We start from the raw sequence: 25,566 nt of genomic DNA on the forward strand, positions 1-25,566 counted from the left end.
TAGTGCTGTAATGTTATTTTCAGCCTGTTCTCACGGTGCTTACCATTGGTGGGACCAAGCCACCTGTAATCATAGTTTACATAGAACTCCAGCTGACAAACTGGTCTTGCAGCATCATCTTGTTTACTAGATTCAAGCCTTACGTATTCTGATATTCTTTACTCTCACACCAAGCTCTTGACAGCCATTCAAAGACTTTACCTTGTAAATCAGGACATTAATCTTTATGCAACTGTTTACCTCTGGCATCTTTACTGAACCAAATCATTTCACAAACAGTAGTTATATGCCTTTTCAAGACTATCATGGATGATGCAATGTGTGACCAAGGCAAGATCAGCACTCTATGAAAAGGTTAAGATCAATTTACATGGTGCAAAAAACAATGACAAAAGAAAAATTAATTGTTCTAATACAAATATCTTTGCATGGTAAGATTATGGAGATATTTAATAGTGATATATATTGAGACCATGTCATGATTTTCATAATTGTATGTGGCCAATTGCACTTAGTGTGAAAGTCTGAAAAGATGACATTCCAAACAATAACAAAATAAGCATAAAATACTACAAAATTGCTCAAATATTGATTGACAGGGACAGAATTCCAGTATCTGAATGTTGCCCAATATATTTTTTATATACCAGTCCACAGATCTCCTCTCTTCACCCCCACCCCCCACCCCCACCCACAACAGTACATAGTTGGTTTCTTATTTTTAGATCTTCAGTCATGTTTCATGTTGACTAACACCCAAGCCATGGGTCTTGTCTATTCGTCCTGGACACGAAGGAAATCTTGCGGGCCATCTCCATTTGGTAGATCCTCTTGCAGTTCTCATAATTCTCTCTCTGTCTGCGTCTGCAGGGCTTCTCATAGTAGCGTTTCCTTTTCACCGTCTCAATGATGCCATCCAATGTTAACACCCTGCAGAAAGATCCAATGTTAACACCCTGCAGAAAGACAAAGACAGAGGAAGAAAGGCATTATCTGCAACACATTTCTTGGACCTCAAATGAATGAGCCCCTTGGGAAAAGTTGTGCCATTTTTTTCTCCCTAATCTGTGGCGCATCACTATCAAGGGCTTGGAACCAGAAGAACCTCAAATTTATAAGCATATGCATATATAAAGCCTGCATGTCTTTCTTGAAGTAGAAATTACCCTGCCCTTTTTTATTTTAAACCTAAATTTAGCCCCATAAGTTGATAGACTTAATATCAGGAGGATGAGCTTAAATAATACCACTTGGAGCATGCCAGCCCTGCAAGTTAGTTGGTTAAAATAAGAAACATGAGTCTGTACTATTCCAAACTGCCTGATACACAATGCTGGTGGAAAAGAAAACACACTGCAACAATGACCCAACCTATGAGTTTTGCCATTACCGCCGTCACCCTCCGCTAGCCCATTAGGGGTCTGGACCCATTTTAATAGCAGCCTGATGACAATGTACTGTTAGACAATTGTTAACTAAATGAAATATTGCAAAATACTGGAACTAAAACTGGAGTTAAGGTAACTAGTTACAATGGTAATGGATTCTGATTAAACACCAGATTACCTATAGTGTTTCACCAAAATGAAAATGTATTATGACATGATATAAAACACATTACCAACTTGATCAGGATCTAGCTAATTAATGTAAATGGGGGGGGGGGGGGGGTACGATAAACTCTATGAAACTTATCGTAAGCTTGGATTAATGTTAGGTGATAACTAACTAGCACACCCGCTCTGTGAAGAAAAGAAAACGCTGTGCAACACCCATTAGCTAAGACTAATAAGCTAGCTAAACAGCTGGCTATAAAGGCTACCCTGATTTAAACACTTATAAGGCTCCTTGTTCGAACAACTGGTTATCTTACGAGATCGGTTTGCTTAGCTACTGTTTGGCTTGGTTACATGCTTGCTAGATAGCTAACCAGCTAGCTCATGACATTGAAAATTTGTTCTTCCAACGGCTGGACAGTATTAAGTATAGTCAGATCGAATTTGGCGTTTGTCAAATGCCTCCACGATTAGCTACATAATTAAAATGCTGATGAGTAAAAATACCTATTGAGAACTTTATAAGCAGCATCAACGTTTCCATCCTTAACCATCACTGTTCGCGCAACGAAACGAAGGTGGTTCGCCATTTCCCTCGTGTTCATGCAAACTTCGACCGGGTGGAAATATAACTTTCCGACAAGCACATTCAGTTCCTATTCATGTGACGTCAACGCCAAATAAAGCCTTGTTGGCGGGAAATGGACAAAGACGCGAGTTTACTGTTTATCAGAAAAATAGTGGCTTACGCCAATAAAAAAAAAAACGCTTGAGTATTTCTTTAACAATAAAGCATAGACCAAAATCAGCAAAGTTTCTCAGTACATGATACATAAGACCTATTTTATTTTAATGTTAGTAATCTCTTCTTCAGTGTATATTTCTTGAATATATTTAGTATTTGTGAACAAAATCTATTTAATTAGGTATCTCTGTGTCTCCTCCTCTCACTAGCTTCTCCAAGAGGAGAATGAAACAATGAGTTCAATGCTGGGTGACACTTGGACAGTAGGTGTAAGTAAGTGGTACTGACTTGGCCACTTCAAACAAAGAACTACTGATGTTCACTTGGAAAAGCATTCAAACAGAATGTAAGAAAACAGACTGGACCCTTGCCACAAATTCCATTTTGACTAAAAACATGCCAACCCGAGATCCTGCTTCCATTTTCTTCTCCTTGCCTTTTCTCCCCTGTGTTGCTGTCCTTGTTTGTCTGTGGTCATTTCCCAAGCACATCTTCTTTTCTAGACATGTAGAAATAGAACTGATGAAATGTGCTTGGGGTGGGGAGCATCAGGGAGAGTGAGCAGAAAGGGGGTGGGGTCTTGGTAATTACCTCTGAAGGTTTGAAGCAGGGAGATCTGAAGTCTCTGCCAGCACCAACCCCTAACTGCCACCTCACTTTCCTTTGTGCACTCAAGCTATCCATTTACCTTTCATCTCTGCCTGCCATTCTCAGCTGGTTCCTAATTATTAAACACACACCTCAATTTTCAGGTGACCCTTTGATGGCTGCTTACTCTTTTTTTGCTTACACTTTCATTTGCTTTCATTTCTGCCCCCTCCCCCCTGAGGAATGTGAAACCATGTGGCTGGAATTGAATTGAGTGAAACGAATGAATGAACATGAGTAAAGGGAGAGGGAACATTTTGAAGAAAAGGGAACGTTATAAATTAATTCAGAAAGGAGTAAGAAATAATGAATTGAAATTACACAGATTTTACCGGTAGCTTTAGGAATTTCAAATTGTATTTCAAAGCATTATTGACTTGATGAATAATAAATGTACTCATGAACTAAGAGTTTATTAAGACTTATTATATTTTACAAGCACTACATTTGGAGTTAATTTAAAATCATTCATCATTCATTAGTAGCTTTGTTTGCACATTTATGAGGTACTCTGGTCATTTTCATTCACAGTTTTTTTTTTCACTCATCTAACATCTGTGATACATTTGCATCACTTTGTTTACCATTGTCATTAATAACATTATTACATACAAAACTAGTTTCATGTATTTTCAGTTATTTTCAATAAGTTAAGCTCCATGTTTTAGTTAAATGAAAGACTTTATTAAAACAATCTAAATTTCATGACTCTAATCTAGACTAATGTGCACACTCACATTATGTATGATGGAATGCAGTGAAAACCAGTTACCTCAAACCTAATCCTTTGCCAATGGTGAGGTCAATAATAAATAATACTACTACTAATAATAATAAATTTAATTTATATAGCACCTTTCATGGACTCAAGGTCGCTTTACAATAACAATAAAGATGGAGAGAGAGAAAAAAAACAATAATTGGTGCATACAGTTTTGTTAGGCCGGAAGCTAGACTTTGGCATTTCAAGTGACTTGCCATAGACATGTGAGACATTTGAATACCTGACCAAAATGCACATATGTGAAGGCTAATATAACTTTCAGACAAATTTTGCATGTTGCAACTCTTCAATATGAAATATGCACTGGGAGCCACAAACAGCCTATATTGCATTTTGCCAAAGTTCCATCTTGCACACTGAAGTTTATTCAGGGCTCATAAAAGTATTACCACTCTGACAATGTGGTTTGTTTTCCATTACATGCTGAGTTCTCAAAAGCAAGAGACAGGAGAGTAATTTGTCCTGGCTCACATCAATATCTAAAATGTGTCTTTGTTCAGACATTAAGCAAGCTACAATGTGCATGCAGATCTAAGTGAAACTTACGGTTCTATAGACTAATACATACATTTCTGCACTGATAGCTGTTTTAAATTAAAGTCTGAAAACCATCCGAAACATTTTACATTTAGATAGAAATGGACATGTATCCATATCACCTGCTACAGTTAGAATAGACTGGGGGGGGGGGGGGGGGGACTTAATGAACAACACATAGAAGGGATGTAAAGCTGTAGTAGACTTGACTAAGGATCACTTAAATATCATCAAGCAATGACATTAAGTGTTTGTATTTGTGTGTGTGTGTGTGTGTGTGTGTGTGTGTGTGTGTGTGTGTGTGTGCTTTGTTTTGTTTTTGGTTGTATAACAGGATAATAACAGGATAATTTGGCTAATTTTCTTCATTCATTGTTGTTCTACCCTGTAACTTAACTAATTGCTGGTAGTGTCATGGGCCACATAGCATGCGCATACGGACCGCCCCGCGACGCAGACACCGCATGCAGCCAAGAGTATTGGAGTATATATGCAGTATAGCGGTATTGGAGTTTTCCAAGCGCAAAAAGTCTGTTAGAGAGAGTGTGTGAGAAAGAGGAAGAGTTCTCCAGAGGCGATGTATGGGAATCTTTAAAGGGGGGGGATCTAAAACTCTAACGACAAATCATCAAATACAAAACTATTATTTGGGTTTATTTCCCAATTATTAGAAAGAAGCAAACCATGGAGTCTAAAATAGTTGACTTTTCTTTCATTTGCCTGCTCACGGACATTGAATTTCATTGCATAGTTTTCTTTCATAGCTGAAAATTGATTTTATTGTATAGTCTAGTTTTCCTTACAGAGGAAAGTCAGTTAATCTTTTGTGAGCACTTTTAGGACAGTGAGCACCGTTTAGGACAGTTGTCTTGTAGCGACACGGTTCTGTAAATTCCCCACTGTATTTACAGAATCATGTAACATGTCCCATGGGTCTTCGTCTTAAGGGATAATTAAATAAGCAAGCAAGCATAAAAACAAGAAAAAAATAAAAGGTGGATGTAAACCCCCTCTAATTCTAAACATCACGGAATTCAGTAAATTCGCGGGCACGGGTCAAAGCTTGGCCACCGACATGAAGCGACAAATTGATTTTACATGGATAAACAGAAGAATTCGCTCGTAATCTGGGAAATTGAGTTCCTGACTAAACACAGCGTCTCTCAGCTATTTGGAGTTTTGCTGAAACCTTGCCGTTTATCCTAAGTGAAAAAAACAACAACTCTGTAATGAAACCCCTGACTAAATATTTACGAATCATTCAGTATTTCCTTGACCTCGTTATCCTATTTTCTCAATTTACTAATACCCAGTTGCCATAATTATTTGGCTAAATCCAGAACCCAGGGAAAAAGTGGTGGTATGGCTGTTGTTTATAATAACACTAGTAATGTTTCTGTCTGTACCTTTCATGAGGTATCCTCATTTGAAAATTTGGGGTTGAAACTAATTGTTTCCTTACTCTTACTGTTTTTGTTAATCTACCAACCCCCCAGAACATTCTCGGACCTTCTGTCAGAAATCAGTGAAATTCTCACGTTGGCCAGTTCTATGTGTTCAGCTATGTTTGTGCTAGGGGACTTTAATATTCATGTGGACACTAATTGTTCATTTTCTGTTGAGTTCTTATCTGTGCTTGACTATTTTTCTCTGACACATGTTGATTTTCCTACCCACTCCCACTGTCACACATTAGATCTAATCTGCTCCTCTGGTTAAGATATTACTTCTGTTACTGGATCGCTAGTTGGTATCTCTGATCATAAACTTATTGAAGCCACTGCTAGCATCTTAGTCACATTGCCCATGCACTACATGTCCATTGACCTTGAGACTTTCTCTGCTCATCTCCGCTCCTCTTTCTTAAATATACAGGCTCTATTTGAACCTTTCCAGTCTGGTTTCCATCCTATGCACAGCACTGAGACAGCCCTTTTACATGTTCTCAAAAATCCTCTTCTCTCTACTGATTCTGTTGACTTGGGTATTCTCCTCCTTTTAGATTTTAGTGCTGCCTTTGACACAGTTAACCATAACATACTCATCACCTGTCTCCCAGCCATTTCCATTACTAATACAGTTCTTGAATCGTTAACCTCCTTTATTTGTAATAGATCACATTTTGTTGTTTTAGGTAAACCTAAATCGCACACTCATACCATCACTCAAGGCGTTCCCCAAAGATCAGTTCTTGGCCCGCTCCTGTTAATAATCTATATGCTACCCTTTGGTCAGATTATCTGACGGCATGGTCTCCATTTCCACTGTTATACTGATGACACTCAGATTTATCTTAACACCAAGCCTAACACTACCCTAGTGTTTTAATTTCTTATATCCAAGAACTCAAGCATTGGATGAACATAAACTTCTTAAAACTAAATACTAACAAAACAGAAGTTCTACTTATTGGCTCAAAATCCAAAATCTCAAAATTTTCCAATTTTGAATTAAATTCCATTCAAAGCTCTCCATGGTCTTGCACCTCCCTACCTAACTGAACTGGTATGCTCATACTGCCCCACCCATACACTTCGGTCTTCTGATGCCAGTCTCCTTTCCATCCATCCTTTCCAACTTTAGCTAGATCTCTGTAGGGGGAAGATCCTTTAGTGCTATAGCCCCAAAATTATGGAACATTCTACCTCAATGTCTGTGTCTGCTCTTCACTTTACTCTTTCAAATCAATGTGTTGAATGTGTCAATTATTGGTTTTTTTTTCTCTCTCCATCTTTATTGTTATTGTAAAGCGACCTTGAGTCCACGAGAGGTACTATATAAATTAAATTTATTATTATTAGTAGTAGTAGTAGTATTTATTATTGACCTGACCATTGGCAAGGGATTAGGTTTGAGGTAACTGGTTTTCACAGCATTCCATCATACATAGTGTGAGTATGCTCATTAGTCTAGATTAGAGTCATGAAATTTAGATTGTTTTAATCTGTGGATTAATGTTCTTTTCCTTTACGTGTACTTTTCCTTTATCTGTGTTCTGTAGGTGTAAATGTCTTTTTAAGGAAAATTGCAGTGGCAGCAGCCTCAAGACCCTTGGTTGAGATCACACAGCAGGGAGAGACTCTCTCTATCCAGACCTCCACAAGTGTCCACACCACTCATATTTCCTTCACTGTAGGTCAGTCCTTCAATGAGGCCACTGTGGATGGGCGACCTTGCATGGTAAAAGGACCTCATTTTGCATTCATCTGTCCTTTATGCAACAAACAAATAAAAACCACATATAATTTGAAATATTTTATTATATATGTAATCCCACCCACATTTTGCATTGCTCTACCTGTTTATCATTTCTGTAAGAAAAGCAATATTTTTAAACTGGAGATTTATTCAGCAGGTGAAACATCTACTTTATTGATCCTTTTCTTCAGAGTTTTCCCAAATGGGAGACAGACCGAAAAATCACCTGTGAGCAAACACTGCAAAAAGGGGAGGGGCCTCCAACATGTTGGACACGGGAGCTGACCAGTGATGGAGAGCTCATTCTGGTAAGGCAGTGCACTGAGCTTTGTACTTCTAAATCCACGTACCCGAAGGTACATACTTTACTAATCATGATTTTGGACCAGGCCCAGTCAAACTAACAACGGCTAGAATAGTTTTGAGAATATAGTTTTCATTTAAATTGAAAATGAAAGGTGGCAAGAACATTCTTGAATGTCAAGGGCATCACTCACTTCTTTGGGTGGACTGCTTTGGCTTTGTATCACAAGGGAATCAAATTTGATGAGATCACTTAGGTCTTTTGCTCTGGCATGCTTGTGTAGGCGTTTTTCATTCATTTTTGCATTTTCATGTACATAGAGATATATTCAAAAACCCAGATGATGTGGACAAATATCTCTTTGAAAACACATCCATATATAAGGTATCTGTCTAGACTCCACAGGGAACCATAAGTAAAAACTTGCCCCTCTTTATTTCTTGCCAGTTTTACAGTTGGCCTCATTAGCATGAGCATTAGACTAGTAGCTGCTATGGTTGGTTGAAGTTACAAGGATGAATGTGTCATGTGAAGCACTGTAGTACAGCTCAGCTCCATAATCTGTTCAGACTAAGGTCATATATACCACATTTAAAAGATATTGTGAACAAACAAACAACAACAACAGAAAAGGATTTGGGCAGTAAATTGGATTTGGGCCACTTTTATCTGCAGTGTCAACAATATTCTTAGTGTCCAAGATTCCTGATACAGGTTTCAGAGACCTTTAAAAAGACATTGCATTGTGGTGGGCTTTAATGGGTTACATCATCAACATTCTGATGTTTTTAAGGTTATCTATCAAATTTTGCCTGCAAGGCTGGATTCAAACAGGACTTGTAATAACTGTGTTGTATGATCAAATAGCTCTGGGGACAAAACTGACAAATGTGATGTAAGAACCAACCCTGCATATAACGGACTTACAAATCCCGGAAGCCTACCCAGTTCTCCAGCACCAAATTGGATCTTCCCATTCATGCTCTGGGAAGATCCAGCCTCACGCTGTAAAACTCAGTTAGTTGTGTTTTCTCCAGCAGTTTATTGCTTCACACATCTGAGTTGTGCTTACTTCATTGAAGTTACCAGTGTGTACTTATTAGAACCACATTCACAAATAATAGAGAGTGGAATGAGCTTTGGCAACCAGTTGCCTCAAACATGACTAGACAATTTGATAGGTTTAATTAGGATCACAATATGTCACTGCTGTGAAATCACTGGGTGGCAGGGAAGGCCTTTTAGTGCATACCAATCATTTTCTTCTTAAGAAACAAATAACTGCAGAGATGCGACCAGATGGGGGCACATTCCATCACACATGCAGCTGAATTGCCATTGGTGGTTCCACAGTGAACTCCTGAATCCAATCACGATGAATGAACTCAGGACAGCTGGCCAAACAAACAAACAAACAAAGCGAGCAAGCAAGTACATGTAGGACCACACTCAAGATGGTACTGTGATGCACTGCGTAATTTGACTGACTGTACTGGTGAATTCTTGCTGTTCTTTTTTTTTTCAGACCATGAGGGCAGGAGATATTGTTTGTGTCCGTGTGTATGAGCGGGAGTGACGAGACCTGTAACACATGTGGTCACACCTCAGCCTTTACTTCATTGTTTCATTTATACTATGCACCAAAGTGTCAGTGTCTCAGTATAATAGCACATACCTGCTACTTAGCTATTTTGTGTATGTGTGTTTGTGTGTGTGTGTGTGTGTATGTGTGTGTGTGTGTGTGTGTGTGTGTGTGTGTGTGTGTGTGTGTGTGTGTGTGTGTGAAAGAGTTGACAAAGTGTGTACGTGTGTGCATGTGTATACGTGTCTGCTAGCTTCTCTGTCTGCGTGTCTCGATATATACTCGATATATAAGACTTAAGGGTCAATAAAACATGTTATTTTTAATAAACATTTATACATTCATTCGTAGTGAAGTTCACTTTCTGTGAAGCTGCTGGTCATACAGTCACAACTGTGCATTGAATCATGTCTGACTCTTGAAATGACATACAGATGTTTCGGCATGCAAAGTTACTGCTTATACAACCAAATATCAGTTCCTTTCCATGCCCTCCAAATCATTACTTCTATCCCCTGCATGCCTGCAAAGTTCAATTGTGCCAGATCCACTACTAGAACACATGTCAGGGTCCAGTGTAAGTCTACAGTATAACCAGCTGCTGTACCATTTGTTTGTATTTAAATTTCCACCTTCTCAGGGGCTTAGATCATCGACAGTCCCCAGTACACATTTGCTGACTCTAATTCTCTGACCATTCTTCAGTTAGGACTGTGCACAATAAATACAGATTTCATGATCACACCCCAGTTTTTCCTCAAAGGCCTTGGCAGCAAAGGCTGGGAGGGGCTAATGGGAAAGAAGGAACTAACAAAAGACAAATTACAACAGAAAAGAAAAGACAGCAAAATAATTATTTGTGTTCCCTTTGCTCATCATCCCATCTGTGCCTGGTTGCAGCCTATGAAGTCAGAGAAGGCTTCTCATTCCTCCTCACCCAATTTCTGTGTGTAGCTTTAACATTTCACATCTGGCTGTTTGATGGATCTTGACTGCTTCACCCTTGCCCTGCCATTCCTTTATTTGGAATGCCTTTTATTTGTTTGCCTCCTTCTGACATACAGAATGATTAATTATTGCCTGGTGCAATTTTGAAATGATTCATCAGAGTCACAGGGGTTATAGCACTTTCTTCCTGCCATACTGCCTCATTCCCTCTCTGCTCTTTTTCTTTCAGAAATACATTCACACACACACACACACACACACACATTCAGATAAAATCTCACACATGCGCTCACGTCCACATCCCAAGTTCAGATTTCCCTGTATTTTTTCAGCCTGCAGCCATGATGGTTTTTCCATGTTTCCAGAGAGCAAAGCACACAAAAAATCCTTCTGAGGTTTGGTTCAAGGGTAAGGTTCCTGTGTGTGTGTGTGTGTGTGTGTGTGTGTGTGTGTGTGTGTGTGTATACACACATTTACACACAAAAAGTATTGGGTCCTCTTTATACTTTTCCATTCTCAAAGGCAAACAAGCCCTGTAAGTGTGTGTTCATATGTGTGCTCTCAGTCCATCATCAGGTTTATTCACTCCTTAAGCCTGTTTTCCTGTGCCTATTGGGATATTTCAGCAAAGCCTAACAATGCCGTCAGCAGCAGAACACAAGATTCACACTGTATTCCTTTGATCTGACATGGTTTACACACCATCCAGGTAACAAATGGGGACTATTGTATGATACATTTGCCTGTCATCTGGGTTAATTTACTGAATTTGGATTTAAATAAAAGGAAAAAAAATACTAACAAACTTCATATGGTTTGAAATGCTAGGAATATAACAGTTGCCTTGTTAATCAGAGTTGCATTAGACTAACACTGGTAAGAGGTCACTGACTCCTCCCTACAAGAGGGTATTGTGGTCCATTTTAAAAGGGGCCCCACCTCGATAATTTTACCAGCTACTAAACCACCACAACTAGAAAGAACAAATGAAACCCACAAAACCAGCAGGGCTACTGGAGCTTCTTCCATCCCTGTCTGTTGCCATGGTGACTCACCAGCACCAGGCTTGATGTCAGATCATTCCTGAGGCAGTGATGTCACAGGGGACGTACATCATCTGATTGGCCATGGAATGTCGTGTTTTTTTTTTTCTGCAGCTGGAATTGAAGTGGGGGTGGGATGGGTTTGGGGTTGTTGCCTCCTAAAGTGTCCAGAAACCAAAACAGTGATAAACAAATGCAAACATGTAATAAGTACTGTCCTGACAAGCCTAAATGACTTACAGGAAGATGGGGAGTCCTTTCTTCCAGGAAAAGTGTGTTAAAAAAAGATTCAAAAGATTTGTGATCCAAAGTCATTTGGTACACTGCTGGCCTGGAGTAAGGGATGTGTGTGTGTGTGTGTGTGTGTGTGTGTGTGTGTGTGTGTGTGTGTGTGTGTGTGTGTGTGTGTGTGTGTGTGTGTGTGTGTGTGTGACAAATCCTTAGTCATATGACAAATCCTTAGTCACCATGTGACCCCATTTGTCTGCAGAGTTGTAGTGCTTCAGTAATTAAAGAAAATAATGAAAGCTGGAAAGCAAGAGGGGTAGAGAGGGGGAAAGGGAAGTGAGAAAGGGCAACAGATGAGAGAGATAGGGAGGAAATTGAAGGAGAGCATGATGGTAAAGGAGTCATCTGATACTCAGTATGCTAAAGAATGGCTATATTCCTATAAAATTCATAAAGGACTTGGGAGTAACAGAAGTGCAACTGAAATAATAACCAGACACTATTTTAAAGCACAAGTAAAACTAAAGGTCAGCTAGTGTCTGACACAAATCATTCATAAAAATAATTTCTACTCCTGTGGCCCAATACCTGAGAATGCAATCAGGAGGAAAGGTAAGTTAGTCTTCGGTTCACTGGTTTACTATGGTCATAGTAGGCAATGAAAGAGATATAGAGATGAGCTTAATTTTCATATAAATAGACTGTACTGGTGTCCAATGTTTATAGGTCACATTATGAGTCAAATTATAAACTGGAGTTAAAAGGGGGGGGAAAATGAATAAATACATTGAAAAAAACAATTAAAACAATTGCAAAGTTTCAAAGTTCAGGTCAAATTTGATTACATAGTGCTTTTTACAACAACCATTATCACAAAGCAATTTTACAGATGTCCAGGTCCAAGCCATCAGTCAGCAAGCCAGAATAACTGTGTTAAGAAAAAATCCCTAAGAGCATGAGGAAGAAACCTCGAGAGTAGCTATTAATTAGTTATTAATTAATGCATGTGTTTACTGCTGATGGGTGCACTAGACTATAAGACTTGATTATAGCAGTGGTGTAGGATTTATTTCAACTTGGGGGGATTGCTCACACCACCCAACCTAACACATTATCAACAATAATGTGGCATGTCTGCTCTGCCCCTCCCTATTGATAATATCACAGCTAATTGTATTACCTTAGCAAGGTCAAACTGATTTCTAAACTAACAAGTTAATGTCATAGTACAAGTTAACAGAAGAATTTGTTATGTGTAGACAGTCAAGATTCCAGCTCTGCAAAGTTAAAGACAGAATAAAAACTTTCTGAATGTGATTATTTATTATTGTTTATTTATTCTTTATTATAATTATTTATTATTTATATATATAATATATATATATTATTTATTATTTATTATTGTTGCCCTGTTTCATTATCTGTCTGTCTGACTCCTCTCAGGCATTGGTTGTTCAGTTAATAAATAGGTTGCTTTTATTACATATTGGAAAAGTCTTAATTCTGCATTATTTTGCTACTCCTATAATTAAATAGACACTTAAAATTGTAATTACAATATTAAAAGTACGTTGATGACGTGGTTATACTACATACAGTGATAGCCTTCAATCAGTAATTGATTTGATAACAATCCGAATTATATATCTTTATTATTTAAAAAATATTCAATGATTCAACTGAGATTATAAAATAACTTCATGATATAGTTTAAGATAAATACCGCGCTGAGAATCACTCGAATGCGCAGTTTGCCATGGAGCGAGGTAATATAGCGCCGCCCTGTGATCAAAGAAGCGTACTTTGTCATATATTTTTCCACAGGTATTTTTTTCTAAAGTCTAACAACATGCAAGATAATAATCGTAATACATTTTTATGCTTTAACATAGGTTATTGCCATACATTCGTTCACGACTGAAAAACGGTAAAACTGGTCTCCTCTAACAATAATTGCAATATGCTGCTTGGTTAGTGAGGCCGGGAACTCGAGGCGACACGCGCCCCCTTCTTGCTCCTCACTGCTCACGTGCCCTGTCGCCGCAGTCACGTGACTCTACTTCCTGGATTATTCTTTCGTGGTGCGATAAAAAAAAATCATTAGATTAAAATTCGAGCAGATGTGTGGCAGATTAATACGACAGAGGGAAATCACCGTCAAGTCAAACAGAAGGACCCAAATCCATCACAAAGAAGCATCAAAGCAGCTAAGCTTTAATCATTCTTTTGTAAACAAGATTCTTCCCAAACAGACCACTCTAGTTTGATGCAACGTTAGCTAGCTATTCAGCTCATTTTAGCGTTCAAGGGTGTCTTTGGCAAACAAAACACTAGATTATGGTAATAAAACAGGCATGTTTAAACTGTAGTAGCGCCAGTGCCTGCCAATTCAACAGACAATTGTGTTTTTAACAGCGTAGGTAGCAGTAGAAACTGAACAGGTTGTTGGATAGCTAGCGATTCCAGCGGTCTCTGTTACTCAACGATAAAAGGTAGTTAGCTAGCTAACGGTAAAGAAATCCGATATGTCGAAATACACTAGTTTTCCGGAGCCGAATGACGATCACAATCCATTTCAGGTTATTTATTAATTTATTTGTTTATTTATTTTTTACAGGTGTTATGAATCAGGTTTTCAAACGCGACTTGTTAATTATGTACAGAAGTGCGCTGTGCTGGGATGTTTAAAAAGATTCCGTTACCGTTATCCTGTTCCTAGGATCCTTCAGTGACTCAACATAGTAGCAACACAGACTATCCTACGCTGGACCTCTACAATCCATTTGACAACAGAGCGACCGGGGTAAAGAGAAAATGTTTGACAGCAGAAATACAATACAGAAAGTCTGATGTGTTCCTTGAGAAAGAGTCTAGACATATTTATTCTTATATCCTTTCATCCCATCATGAGGCAGCTGTTTGGAGAAAACATGACCATGGCATAGATGACATTCAAGATTGCAGTTTCGGATGGTTGCAACAGCTGCCCTTCCACTATAATATTGTACACAGATAGAAGTGGCATGAATTAATCTTTTCAATCATGGTGACCAGGTTTCATTAAGGCATACAGTTAGCTTGTTTAAGTGTGTTTAATAAGGAAAATTCTGCATCCCACAGACAGGGACGTGTTGCTAATTATGAAACAATAATTTCATAAATACAGCTATCTTGACTAGGACATTTAGTGGTATTCTGCTTGCATGTTGCATGTTTACATGTTCATGCTGTTTATCACTATGATGAGTAACCAAAAATATATTCCACATTGAACATTCTGTTATTGACATTACTGACACTCATGATGATTTCTTGCTCTTATTTATTTATTTTTGCCGATGCTGTAGCCTCCACCTCCTTATGAGGCCACCTCTCCATCTGCCCCACCTCCAACTCAAATCCCACCCAGCAGGACCACTCCCACAGAACCTAAAAACTACGGCTCCTACAGCACACAGGTGTCTTTTGCTACTTTACAGACGTCAGAATATTTGGTGTCATACATTTGAAATAGCATCTAGAGGCTTCTGTGTATTACTGAATAAGAAACAATAATTGGGTTCATTGTTTCGGATGGACCAAATAACTCATATGATGCGACTCCCCTGTGGTTCTTGAGGAAATAATAATAATAATAGTAATAATCATAATAATAATTTAACAGAGGCTTCCTGGACATGATCAGGCTTCTTATTGTTCTGGCAAAAACTTCCTGCCATATGCATATTACCAGATATAAAGGAAAGAATGATGGTCTGTTTGGTGGCATGATTCTGAACACCCTGTAAGTTGTTAACTGCCCCTCTCTTTGAAGCAATCTGCAGTGAATTCTACCACAGAAGACCTCCTTCGGAAGCAGGAGGAGCTGGAGCGGAAAGCCAGGGAGCTGGAGAGGAGGGAGCGAGAGCTGGACTCCCACGCCCGCGGCACAGGGACCGGTGAGCAAGGGGTGCAGTGTTTGGGGGGGTGGGTGCATGCAGTGAAGATACAGCTCTGTTCTATTAGTGGTGCGAGCTGACCAAAAGAATAGTACCATGAAGTAAAACTGGATCAATGCCCTGAGTAGCTACCAAGAAAAGAGAAGGTAGACAGATGAGGATGTTGAAAAATCTATTTGAATAGACAGGTGACCTGAGGCAGGGATTGACCGTGTTTAATGGGGTGGTGGTGATGTGAGGTTGGGTGGGAATTAATGGAGTGGTGCTGGATGTGCCTGGTGACTAAGAGAGAGCTCCCATGTCTTCTCTTTAGGCCGTCAGAACAACTGGCCTCCTTTACCATCTTTCTGTCCAGTGGGACCCTGTTTCTATCAGGATATTAATGTGGAGATAAGCCAGGGCTTCCAGCGAACAGTCACCATCATGTACTACTTCTGGATGTGTAAGTTGCTGGAGGGATGTATGCTTGTCGTGTCCTTTCTTGAATATGGGTCTCATTTGTTAGCTCCACATGACTTTTGAGTGCTAGCCTGGAATTCGTGAATCAGTTAGTGCAAACTGGACCATAAGGAGGCCTGTTGGGGTACTCTTTCACAATTACAACCTGTAGAAGAGCCTAAAATGTGGTGTAGTTTAGGTTTCGAAATAAAACAAAAGCTGCCCAATTGATCTCATGTTAGCTACTAAGAGGTGGGCTTCTGTCCCATGTTTTGGTGATGCGTGAACAAAACCTAAAAAGGACCACAGCTTGCAATAGCATAGTTAAGCCACTAGAGGTCAAAAATCACTTGTTAGATTTATTCCTTACAAATATGGCTAGTTCTTCACAGAAAGAAATGTAGCTATATGTGTGAGCCATATTTTGACTGAGGGTCTTTTCTGACTTTGACAGTATATTTCTTTGTAGATGAGGGTATTTGTTAGATAAACAGTGTCTGAAGTTTACATTTCAAATCTTTTATTCTTTATCATCAAATTCTTGTGTAACTGTGTAAACACCTTTCCAATAGGGTTAGATGTTGGTACAATTCCAATATGTATGATTTATAGAGTCCATATAAGCCTTATATTTGAAACATATTGTGAAAGTGTTGATGAATAAGGGTTAAATAACTTTTTTTTTCATGTAAACTGATGAGGGTACTTATAAAAATCTCTTCACACATCATTGCTGAAACTAATCTTTGATGAATGACAACTCTTCTCCCACTTCTAAAATACCCTCAGTGCATCAAAATATGAAATGCCGAAACTCTACAGGATTCTGTGCAAGTATGCAATCTTGCTCTTAAAACTAATAGATGTGAGCTATTCCTCAATTTTTGTAAGCTATAAATGCATATTCTCCTCTTTCCTCCTTGTTCATTGGTTTTGACTTTCCCCTGCCAGCATCCTCTTGTTCTCTCGCTCTCACTCTCTCTCGCTCTGTCTCTCTGTCCCCCATCTTTTTCCGGATCACTTCTTCTTGCTTTTGTTTCCATCCTTTAAAGACACAGCTTGTGCTCTGATCTTCAACCTGATCTCTTGCCTGTCCCTGTTCTGTGTGGACACCACTGGTGGAGTGGGCTTGGGCTTGGCCATCCTCTGGTTTCTGCTCTTCACCCCTTGCTCGTTTGTCTGCTGGTACAGGCCCGTGTACAAAGCCTTCAGGTATGTTCCACCTGGCCCGCCTATGCTGGTTGCTTTCTTTTTTGTAAATACAGGCATCATCACCTCATGAATTTTGAAGTAAATTGATCCGACTAGTTGCTTTAATGTGGAAGTGCTACTTTAACCTTCAGCAGACTGTACTTTAACAAGAATTGCAGCAGCAGTTGATTTAAAGCTTAGCTACTACAGTAAGCTATAGAGCAAATGGATATTGGGCTATTTTCCCCAACAATTATTTTAATAAATGGGTCTCTCTCTATCTCAACAGGAGTGATAGCTCCTTCAACTTTTTTTTGTTCTTCTTCATCTTCTTTGTCCAAGTGGTGGTCTATGTAATCATGACCATTGGCATCCCTGGCTGGGGCTTCAGGTAAGGGAAATGACCTTTGTCGCTGCTGGTGTCCATTTAGAACTGTTGCCATTGTTCCTGCCTAACTGCCTCTACCAATGCCCCCCTCCCCATGTTACTCTTGCTGCCTCTCCAGTGGTTGGATCGTGGCGCTTGGTGCGCTGAATAGGAATATGGCAGTTGGAGTGATCATGCTGCTGAATGCCGTGGCCTTCACTGCCCAGGCCGCTATGGGAGTTGTCATGCTCAAGAAGGTAAACACGAGCTTTCTGTTCCACATGAGTAAGCAACTGTTACCCAGATAGCTGTTTCCGCAAATTGGTTTTGGAGGAACATCTTTAAATAACAAGAACAACCACAAAACCCATTTGGATTAAGTGGGGTTTTGTTACGATTGCCCATAATCTTGGTTCCTCAGGTAGAACCAATTGTGAATCTTGGTGTATGCTTTGATAGGACAGCATGAGTACAAGATGTGCACAAGCTTTCTGCCTCACAAAATGTGCAAACTAAGTCCTCAATAACACTTCCGTGATACTGTTTTTCTCTTGAATTAATGAGCAAGAAAACTCGGAAGACCACAAGTAGTACCTTGATCTTATGGCAAGGTCCAAAATGGCATTCGGTCTCTGGAAATCTCTGGTGTGATGTTTCTGCATAGAGCCAAATACCACCATGGTTTGGTCTATGTGAGGTGCTTACCCTGATGACTGCATGTAGTTTGAGAATGTGCTGGAAGGAAGTCCTACTGTCATTTGTGGTGTTTGGCTGCTAAACACTAATGCACAGCGTGTACACCTCCAACATCAGTCAACAGAGAAAGCAGCCGTCAGGCCTGAAGTTAGTTGCACGTCACTTAATCTTACCACATGTAAAAGAGCCTGATAGTATGCCCATTTCATTTCCCGGTCTGCTGTGATTTGAGGGTGCTGAGATTCGAGGGCTCCATTTGCATAGCACTTTCCTTGTGGTTGAGCCTGGGTATGCAGTATTTCCAGCATGTAATCTATCTACTTCTATTCCTTCAGGTCCACTCTTTGTACAGGCAGACCGGAGCCAGCTTCCAGAAGGCCCAGGCGGAATTCGCTACTGGCGTGCTTTCCAATCAGGCAGTGCGCCAGGCAACTGTGAGTGCCTCTGCCTCGGCCGCACAGGGGGCCTTCATCGGAGCCCAGTAGAGTGAAGGACTAAGGGCAGTGGGGATGGGGGGGAGGGAGAGGATGGAGGGCCAAAAAATAGGAACTAGGGATCGTCCTATACTTGCAGGCCGACTTTGTTCCAAATGACACCTACTAACTTGTGCTAGGTATTTCTTGATTGTGTGTAAGGTGTAGATACCGTAGATCAAGGTGAAATGTAATAACATGATGTTGCCCATTTATTGGCTTGCTAACTGGTCAGCCGTACTGCTGAACCTCAGACCTGCTAGTCACTCATTTTACCAAATTAGTCTATATAAATACCTAGCTGAAGGAACAGGAATTGCCTGTGTAATTTCCTGTCATGTGCTGAATAAGGAAAGGGAGGAAATCAGTGAATTATGGATGGCCATTACTAACCGTTGGGCAGGTGTTGTGAATAATGCTACTTTTGTGGTAGGATTATTAACCTGTTTGAGAAATGAAAGTGAAAAGGTTAAGAAGCATCAGGAAAGAAACAGAGAGAATCATAATTATGCTTCTTGTTTGTAATAAGAGTCAGGAGGTGTGACAGTATTGAGTTTAAATAGTGAAGAGTTCACACCAGAAGTGACTACTTGCAACACAGATCTAAAGTAGCCTGTACACTGTAGCATACATTCTTTAAATTGCAAGTAAATACACATAAATGTACATTAAAAGACAGTTTAACTGTTATGTAAATAGACAATACACAATGAAATCATTTTAAAAGGTGTATTCTATAAGATTTAAACACAAATGTCTTAGAAATTAGGCATATTGCTCTGTAACCTGACAGGACTTGTCAGTCATTTTTGAGAGGACAGCCTGAGGTAACCATCACTGTTTTAGTTGTTAAAATGAACATTAGAAAGATGTTATTTTGGATCTTGGCTTCATATTTTACCCAATGCAGCTTTACCAGTTTGGTACTAAAACATATATGTTCCAGTAGCTCCATTTCTACTTAAGACTGTTGCCATTCTGCCTGCCTCTTGCTGATGATCAGTAACAGAAAATTACAGACATCTGATTGCCACATATTGTATAAACTTTTGATTGGCACGTGTTGTATATATTTCTGACCAGACTAGAGACCCCTTATGTTTCTGGTGGTGGGTTTACTTTTTTCCCATGTAGGACATGGTTTACTGTGGTGCCACATTTGTAACTGCTAATTTTGATGCATTTTGTATTCTAACCTGAATGCCAAACAAAATGTTCCTTGACTCTTCTTTACTGTATTGAAAATATGGAGGGGGCATAAATCGCCAGAGCAAAGCAAATTACCAACAGTCTAGCTCTCATTGTTCTGTTACCTGTTTTGAATGTATATATTTTGCCTTTATAGACATATTCTGTCGTAATTCTTCATATTTATCAAGGAATGCCAATTTAAGATTTTGCATAATGCCAAAAGTATGTCTACAACCTCTCCACCCCCCACCCCAAAAGCCCGCATCCAAACAAACAAAAAAACGTGTGTGCGTGTGTTTTGGTATTGGTGCTGTAGGCTATTATGTTTGTCATCGCAGTTTAATTGTTTTAATAAAATTAATGTATGTGAATCTAAGAATGGAATTTTTCTTAGAACAAGTTATGAAAATGAATTAATGTTAAAAGGTGTGTCAGAAAAAATAATAACAAACCTCATTCAACAGGAATTATGTTAAAACAAAGAGAATGGATTGTGAGAAAATTGTAAATTTACCGCCACAAGAAATGGTGGCCTATGGCACAGTTTTGGCCAATTCTGCTTTGTGCTTGATGATAAAACTACATCAAGCAAAAAAAAAAAAAAAAAAAAAAGTGCTGCAGCTGGAGTGTTGACATATGCTCGAAACTGCACATAAACTTTAGAATTAGCTGAATTCGCCAGCATCCAGAACACGAGGAGGACTGACTTGACCCCGCTGCCAGTCGTCTGTGCTTGTTCCGTGATCTGGCGAGGCAGCGTCAGAATTTTTTGCGCTGTTCCACGGAGATGGCGGAAGCCATCGCGGCTCCGCGACACCGATATTTCTGTCATTACTGTAAAGGAGAGGTGGATCCCAAACTCCCGGTGAGTTTAAATTGCACATTCGTTTTAACTTCCTCTGCAATGGGGTATATTGACGTCGGAGTGTATTGGACGTTTAAGGCAGCAAAGCACCAAAACATTATAGAAGTGACATTACGACAAACTTGTTCTAAACGCATTCCTGCCTTTGCAGTTCGCGTTCACGTTTAAAGGTGATATTTAAAAAGGTTGTGGTTGTCGTTTTCCCTAATGTGAAAGAAACGTCTATGAAAATGGTCACCAGGCATTCGTGATCTAAATTTGGTAGTTACATCAGTGCCATATTTAGCATTTATAGGGAGGTGGCTTGTTCTACAACTGTAGAAGCGATGAAGTTGTACCTTGTAAGCAGTACAACAGGACTTGCTGAAAATTGATTGACAGGACCATTACCCCGGCTGTTAGGCTGGTTTTGACAGCCGTGAAAGCGAGTAGTATAATCTTTCTGAGGAACGCCCAACCCCCAAACAAGGAGTGGGTACGCCTGTCTTTAACCAGGTTGTGCGCTCCCTGTCAGCGCAAGCGTAAAATTAGTAACGCATTCCGCTCGTGCATTCGCTTCCAAGCTTTATGATTTCGTACTGAATTATCTTTTAACAACATATCTACATATGTTTAGTATATCCTTTGAAATATAATCACTAGCAAAATGTAAAGAATACTACTCAGTTTCACCATATAGAAGTGGTTTTAAAAGTTTAATAAATGGCGACGCGTAAAGCAGTTGCTGACCATCCACACAGGAGTATGTATGCCCGAGATGTGATTCTGGCTTCATCGAGGAGGTGGCTGAAGGCTCCAGGTGAGGGCTGTTCATTTGTGTCATAACTGTATGACAGTGGTTTTTCTATGGCACTCAGTAGGTGACATATGCTCATAGCTGTGATGTAGCTCTTTGTAGTCCTATAGTTTAATTACAAATAACATGTTCTCTAGCCTTCTACAGAGTGGGGTTGTTGCTAGCAATGGAGTAATGGGCAATGATGACATGGCCTCACAGTTTACTGAGGTAAATCTTTCTGTCTAGCTGTTATCCCCCTTGAAAATGTCCTCTTTAAATACCAATTTACTGTTCCTGACAGAAGATCAAAGACATATCAATATTGATGTTTAGTGGACTCACTGCTGAATTACATGTGGTTGACTGGCTGAATGCTGCTCTCTCCTAATCCAATAAGTTTAGAATTTAGATTTAAGGAATTCCTCAGGTAAAATTCTAAACAGAAACTATTAAGACCAAATTAGCAATATACTATGACCATCACTCATAAGAGATTAAACTAGCTCACACTAACAAAAATTTCTCTGATTGTGCTATACTATTTAAAAAAAACACATTATTAAAGTTCTGTGCTCTTACATTCCTAGCCTGTGAACATCTTACCTTGCTTTATCCTTCACTTAAACTTGCCTCATTTGTCATCAGCTCTGGCAGCTACTCTTCATGGAACGTTCTGCCCTCCTCTCTGAACCTGTCGTGTCAGGGCCCGAAGCCCTACATGGCACCTCCGCTGCACAGGCAGTGGCTCCTGGACCTTCACCAGTGGTGACGAGGCATGTAGCCACACCAGAGGAGTCTTTAGGAGCTTTGGCTCCTGCCCGAAGGCCCTTTCTACCAGACCATGGACCAGCGGTAGAGGGGTGGGTAGAGAGACATAGAGAAGAAGAAGAAGAAGAAGAAGAAGAAAAAGAAGAAGGAGAGAGAGAGAGAGAGAGAGAGAGAGAAAGAATCTGAGAAAGAGTCAGATCTGATTGTGTCATAACATTGATGATGAATAGTTATCATTGAATTGAGCCCACAGTTAACAAGTTGGAAGAATGCAGGAATAAATTAAATACTAGTAATTTTACTGCACTGTGTTTCTGTTCAGTGTCAGTCTGAAACAGAGCTGTTTCTGTTCGGGTGATTTCAGGTATAACTTAATCACCTCTTGCAGCCAATCCCAAAGGCAGCCATATTTGTGTAGTTGCTTTTAAGATTAAATAAGCACATTTTATGCTGCACTGAGAGGATCTGATAGCACAGAAAACATACTAAAGTCATTTGGGGAGGATATCCAGAGCTTTGTCTGTTTTTTGCTTTGTTCAATTGCACAGATTATATCAATTACCAATCTCCTATACTGCCTGCAATTATTTATTCTGTCCTTTATTGTGGGAATTTACCAGAAACCCACAAGATTATTTGCACTCTTTACTTCAGAGTTGCTCCTGCTATAGCCTGTAACCAAACAAAACACTAATCTGCATTAAGAGCTCATTATGTTTTTGGTTTTTTTAAATTAAGGATTGTCCAGCAGTTCTTGGCTGGCCTGTTTGCAAACTCGGGTAACAGGGGCTCTCCACCATCATCATGGTAGGTGGAACTGGTTTTGTACCACATTTTTTGTCTTTGTCATGACTTTTTGCTGCTATATATGATGTTAATATATGTGGGAGCATCTATAGTTCTGACAGAGATAAACATCTATTAGTCTTGTTTGTCAGGTCAGGAATGTTACACTCAAATCCAGGAGATTATGCCTGGGGACAGGGAGGTTTCGACGCTGTCATTTCACAGGTGGGCTTGCATCGGTGATGACCATGCTACATAAAGAGATGATAAACTCTCTTTTCAGTTTCAATTTCCAACACTTCTCAGCTTTTCCAGATTTCCATTTAGCCCTTTAAACACTGTTATTATTTGTATGAGTCTCACAGTTTTACAACTAAAAGGTTTGTCTCTCTTATTTCCCTCTTGACAAAGAGAGTGGGCATTATTTAATTTCCTCCCCTGCTCAGCCATCCCTCTGTCCTGCAGTTGCTGGGTCAGTTGGAGCATACTGGGCCACCGCCTGCCGAGAAAGAGATGATCTCATCCCTGCCTGTCATCCACGTCTCCTCAGAACAGGCTGGTAAGTTCCCATAATCTCCTGAGTCATTATCCACACCGCCATCCTTCAAGTCTTGCTGTGTTTAAAAAAAAAAAAGAAAAATCCCACCCACATATTTCTAGACAGCTTACCAGAAGGGATTTTCCATCTTCTTCTTCTGAATTTGGACAGTCTCCCAAATGCCTGTAACTCTCTACAGCCAGTCACTCTGAACTGGGGTGGAGGTGTACAGAAGTGCATTTTGGATGCCACATTTAAATTTAAAGGTCTCTTCAAATACAAATGTTCTTCAGTGGCTCTATCATGCATGCTTGTCCTGTGTCTGTCTCTAACTCCCACCCCTTTGCACTATCTCGTATCTCTCCCAGCGGGTCGTCTGGAATGCCCTGTGTGTAGAGAGGAGTACGCGGTAGGGGAGCTGGTCCGGCAGCTGCCCTGTCTGCACTGCTTTCACAGTGACTGCATTGTGCCTTGGTTACAACTGGTGAGAGTCTATCAATCTGACATCACAGGAGTGCAACAACTTCAAGACTTATTATATCTGTAAAGATATGAAGGATGTTTAAGCTCTGGCTGACAAAGTTGTTATTCATAGTCTTTGAAATGATTATGCTGTTTCTTGAATATTCTAGGCCCATATTTATCAAACTTGTATCAAGTTGGTCTTAAGTAGATCTGAATTCTCAGAGTGTGGCAAATAAGGCAGGAACAGAAACATGCATCTGCGATTGATGCTTTGGGGACAAGATTGGTGACCACGTTGTCTGTTTGTCCATAGCATGATACCTGCCCTGTCTGTCGGAAGAGTCTAACTGGTGTAGACCACAGCCTCCTGCACCAGACTGCAACTCAGGAGCCCAACACGGTCACCACAGAAACCTACAGGCCACAGAACCTATGAGGATATCAGCCTGCTGTCTCTCTACACCAACCCATCCACCCAAGAAAGAGACATTAGCATAAAATTCAGGGTACCTTCCTGAGTTCCACCATGTGTCCACCCGGAACTCATTCCTACACATTGAGACTGTCTTCAGTACATTTGTTTCTCATGTTCATTCAGCACACCATTTTGAAACTCTCTGGTCATAGCGTTTTTAAGGGTTCAATAATCCCTGAATGTTACCAATGCCATTGATAGCAATAGTGCACACAAGATCATGTCTTCACTCTTGGGAGAAATTGCTTTTATATTTATTCGTGCCCTTTTTGTTTTATGTCTCTCTCACTGAAATCTGCACAAGAACATAAATTAATTCTGTACCTGCAAATATGACAGTGACAATGTGACAATAATGCTTTAAATGTGAACAGCTGGCCTTTCGGGAGACATCAAACTCTTGTTACATAAAACATGAAGGAAATTGTGGTCAAGAGTTAAAGAAATGCAGTGTATGAACTTTTTGAAATATGTATCTCGGGAAGTAAATCTGACTCTTAAGTTCTTACAGTGCTGACATTACATTTTTTTTTTTCATTATTGTTTTTTCACTTTGCATTCATTAATGTATGATGAAAATGTGTAGTTTAAGTGACTGGTCCTCGAAGAAATGCCATTACTGATCAGTATGGCTTTGATCGATCTTGTCTTGAAACTGATCTTGTGTGGTCTTGTGCAGTTTAGTTGAACAGCAAAAGTGAACCGGCCACTGGCCAAATGACAGCTTACCTTGTTATATACCTTTCTGAGGGAGCATACAATACTCCACACTTCGTTTTCTCATTCGGGGCTTCTTAAATTTCTGCTCCAATTCTCTAGTCTAATTAATACTGAATGTAACAGTGCTGGCTCTTAGGACATCTCTTAGGACAGGACACTTGATAACACACCTCCACATCTCCTGGGCTGAAGTAAATAAGGATGTCCTAATATCCACATGATTACTTACTATACCTAATTAGAAGTTCTCTTGTGTACCCTCTGATACCTCATACCAAAATAAATATAAAATGCAGATCCAGAA

General features: G+C 39.8%; 4 protein-coding genes across 9 annotated transcripts; 3 read left to right on the forward strand and 1 right to left on the reverse strand.

The window, feature by feature from the left end:
• Window positions 1-223: 223 nt before the first annotated feature.
• Window positions 224-2,201, reverse strand: mrps21 (mitochondrial ribosomal protein S21). Its single transcript, XM_081697298.1, has 2 exons — window positions 2,064-2,201; window positions 224-930 (listed from the first exon to the last, which is right to left on the reverse strand). The coding sequence occupies exons 1-2, from the start codon at window positions 2,159-2,161 to the stop codon at window positions 750-752; spliced, it is 279 nt and encodes a 92-aa protein (XP_081553424.1). The 5' UTR covers window positions 2,162-2,201; the 3' UTR covers window positions 224-749.
• A 2,497-nt stretch (window positions 2,202-4,698) lies between these two features.
• Window positions 4,699-9,348, forward strand: crabp2b (cellular retinoic acid binding protein 2, b). The gene is made up of 4 exons (XM_081706119.1): window positions 4,699-4,765; window positions 7,272-7,450; window positions 7,660-7,776; window positions 9,298-9,348. Exons 1-4 carry the CDS (start codon window positions 4,699-4,701, stop codon window positions 9,346-9,348), a joined length of 414 nt encoding a protein of 137 aa, XP_081562245.1.
• Window positions 9,349-13,619: 4,271 nt separating this feature from the next.
• scamp3 (secretory carrier membrane protein 3) lies at window positions 13,620-20,238 on the forward strand. Of its 4 annotated transcripts, XM_081697308.1 has the most exons (10): window positions 13,620-14,152; window positions 14,293-14,376; window positions 14,921-15,031; window positions 15,388-15,511; window positions 15,825-15,953; window positions 16,739-16,783; window positions 17,002-17,161; window positions 17,430-17,531; window positions 17,647-17,764; window positions 18,539-20,238. In XM_081697308.1, the coding sequence occupies exons 1-10, from the start codon at window positions 14,099-14,101 to the stop codon at window positions 18,686-18,688; spliced, it is 1,077 nt and encodes a 358-aa protein (XP_081553434.1). In that variant the 5' UTR covers window positions 13,620-14,098; the 3' UTR covers window positions 18,689-20,238. The 4 variants fall into 4 exon arrangements, with proteins under 4 accessions (XP_081553434.1, XP_026858126.2, XP_081553440.1 ...); XM_027002325.3 differs by lacking the exon at window positions 16,739-16,783; XM_081697314.1 differs by lacking the exon at window positions 15,825-15,953.
• A 316-nt stretch (window positions 20,239-20,554) lies between these two features.
• rnf115b (ring finger protein 115b) lies at window positions 20,555-25,566 on the forward strand. Of its 3 annotated transcripts, none has more exons than XR_014117153.1 (9): window positions 20,555-20,732; window positions 21,473-21,531; window positions 21,666-21,738; window positions 22,156-22,370; window positions 23,017-23,085; window positions 23,204-23,289; window positions 23,476-23,623; window positions 23,971-24,086; window positions 24,381-25,566. XR_014117153.1 is itself a non-coding variant. In XM_027002356.3 (9 exons), exons 1-9 carry the CDS (start codon window positions 20,655-20,657, stop codon window positions 24,501-24,503), a joined length of 900 nt encoding a protein of 299 aa, XP_026858157.2. In that variant the 5' UTR covers window positions 20,568-20,654; the 3' UTR covers window positions 24,504-25,566. The 3 variants fall into 3 exon arrangements, 2 of the variants coding, with proteins under 2 accessions (XP_026858157.2, XP_026858158.2); XM_027002356.3 differs by having other exon boundaries at window positions 20,568-20,732; window positions 23,217-23,289; window positions 23,530-23,623; XM_027002357.3 differs by having other exon boundaries at window positions 20,569-20,732; window positions 22,156-22,283; window positions 23,217-23,289; window positions 23,530-23,623.

Source organism: Electrophorus electricus, chromosome 2, assembly GCF_041902795.1.
Source record: "Electrophorus electricus isolate QZ-2024a chromosome 2, ASM4190279v1, whole genome shotgun sequence".
Classification (NCBI taxonomy): domain Eukaryota; kingdom Metazoa; phylum Chordata; class Actinopteri; order Gymnotiformes; family Gymnotidae; genus Electrophorus; species Electrophorus electricus.

Bases quoted from the DNA above. Each gene is read 5' to 3' on its own strand.
- mrps21 (XM_081697298.1), bottom strand. From the start codon at position 2,161: ATGAACACGAGGGAAATGGCGAACCACCTTCGTTTCGTTGCGCGAACA. The intron at 931-2,063 runs GTATTTTTACTC...ATCTTTCTGCAG, and splicing joins GCTTATAAAGTTCTCAATAG to GGTGTTAACATTGGATGGCA.
- crabp2b (XM_081706119.1), top strand. From the start codon at position 4,699: ATGCGCATACGGACCGCCCCGCGACGCAGACACCGCATGCAGCCAAGA. The intron at 4,766-7,271 runs GTATAGCGGTAT...TGTGTTCTGTAG, and splicing joins AGTATTGGAGTATATATGCA to GTGTAAATGTCTTTTTAAGG. The intron at 7,451-7,659 runs GTAAAAGGACCT...CCTTTTCTTCAG, and splicing joins TGGATGGGCGACCTTGCATG to AGTTTTCCCAAATGGGAGAC.
- scamp3 (XM_081697308.1), top strand. From the start codon at position 14,099: ATGTCGAAATACACTAGTTTTCCGGAGCCGAATGACGATCACAATCCA. The intron at 15,032-15,387 runs GTGTCTTTTGCT...CTCTCTTTGAAG, and splicing joins ACGGCTCCTACAGCACACAG to CAATCTGCAGTGAATTCTAC. The intron at 17,765-18,538 runs GTAAACACGAGC...CTATTCCTTCAG, and splicing joins GAGTTGTCATGCTCAAGAAG to GTCCACTCTTTGTACAGGCA.
- rnf115b (XM_027002356.3), top strand. From the start codon at position 20,655: ATGGCGGAAGCCATCGCGGCTCCGCGACACCGATATTTCTGTCATTAC. The intron at 22,371-23,016 runs GTGGGTAGAGAG...TTTTAAATTAAG, and splicing joins CATGGACCAGCGGTAGAGGG to GATTGTCCAGCAGTTCTTGG. The intron at 23,086-23,216 runs GTAGGTGGAACT...CTTGTTTGTCAG, and splicing joins GGCTCTCCACCATCATCATG to GTCAGGAATGTTACACTCAA.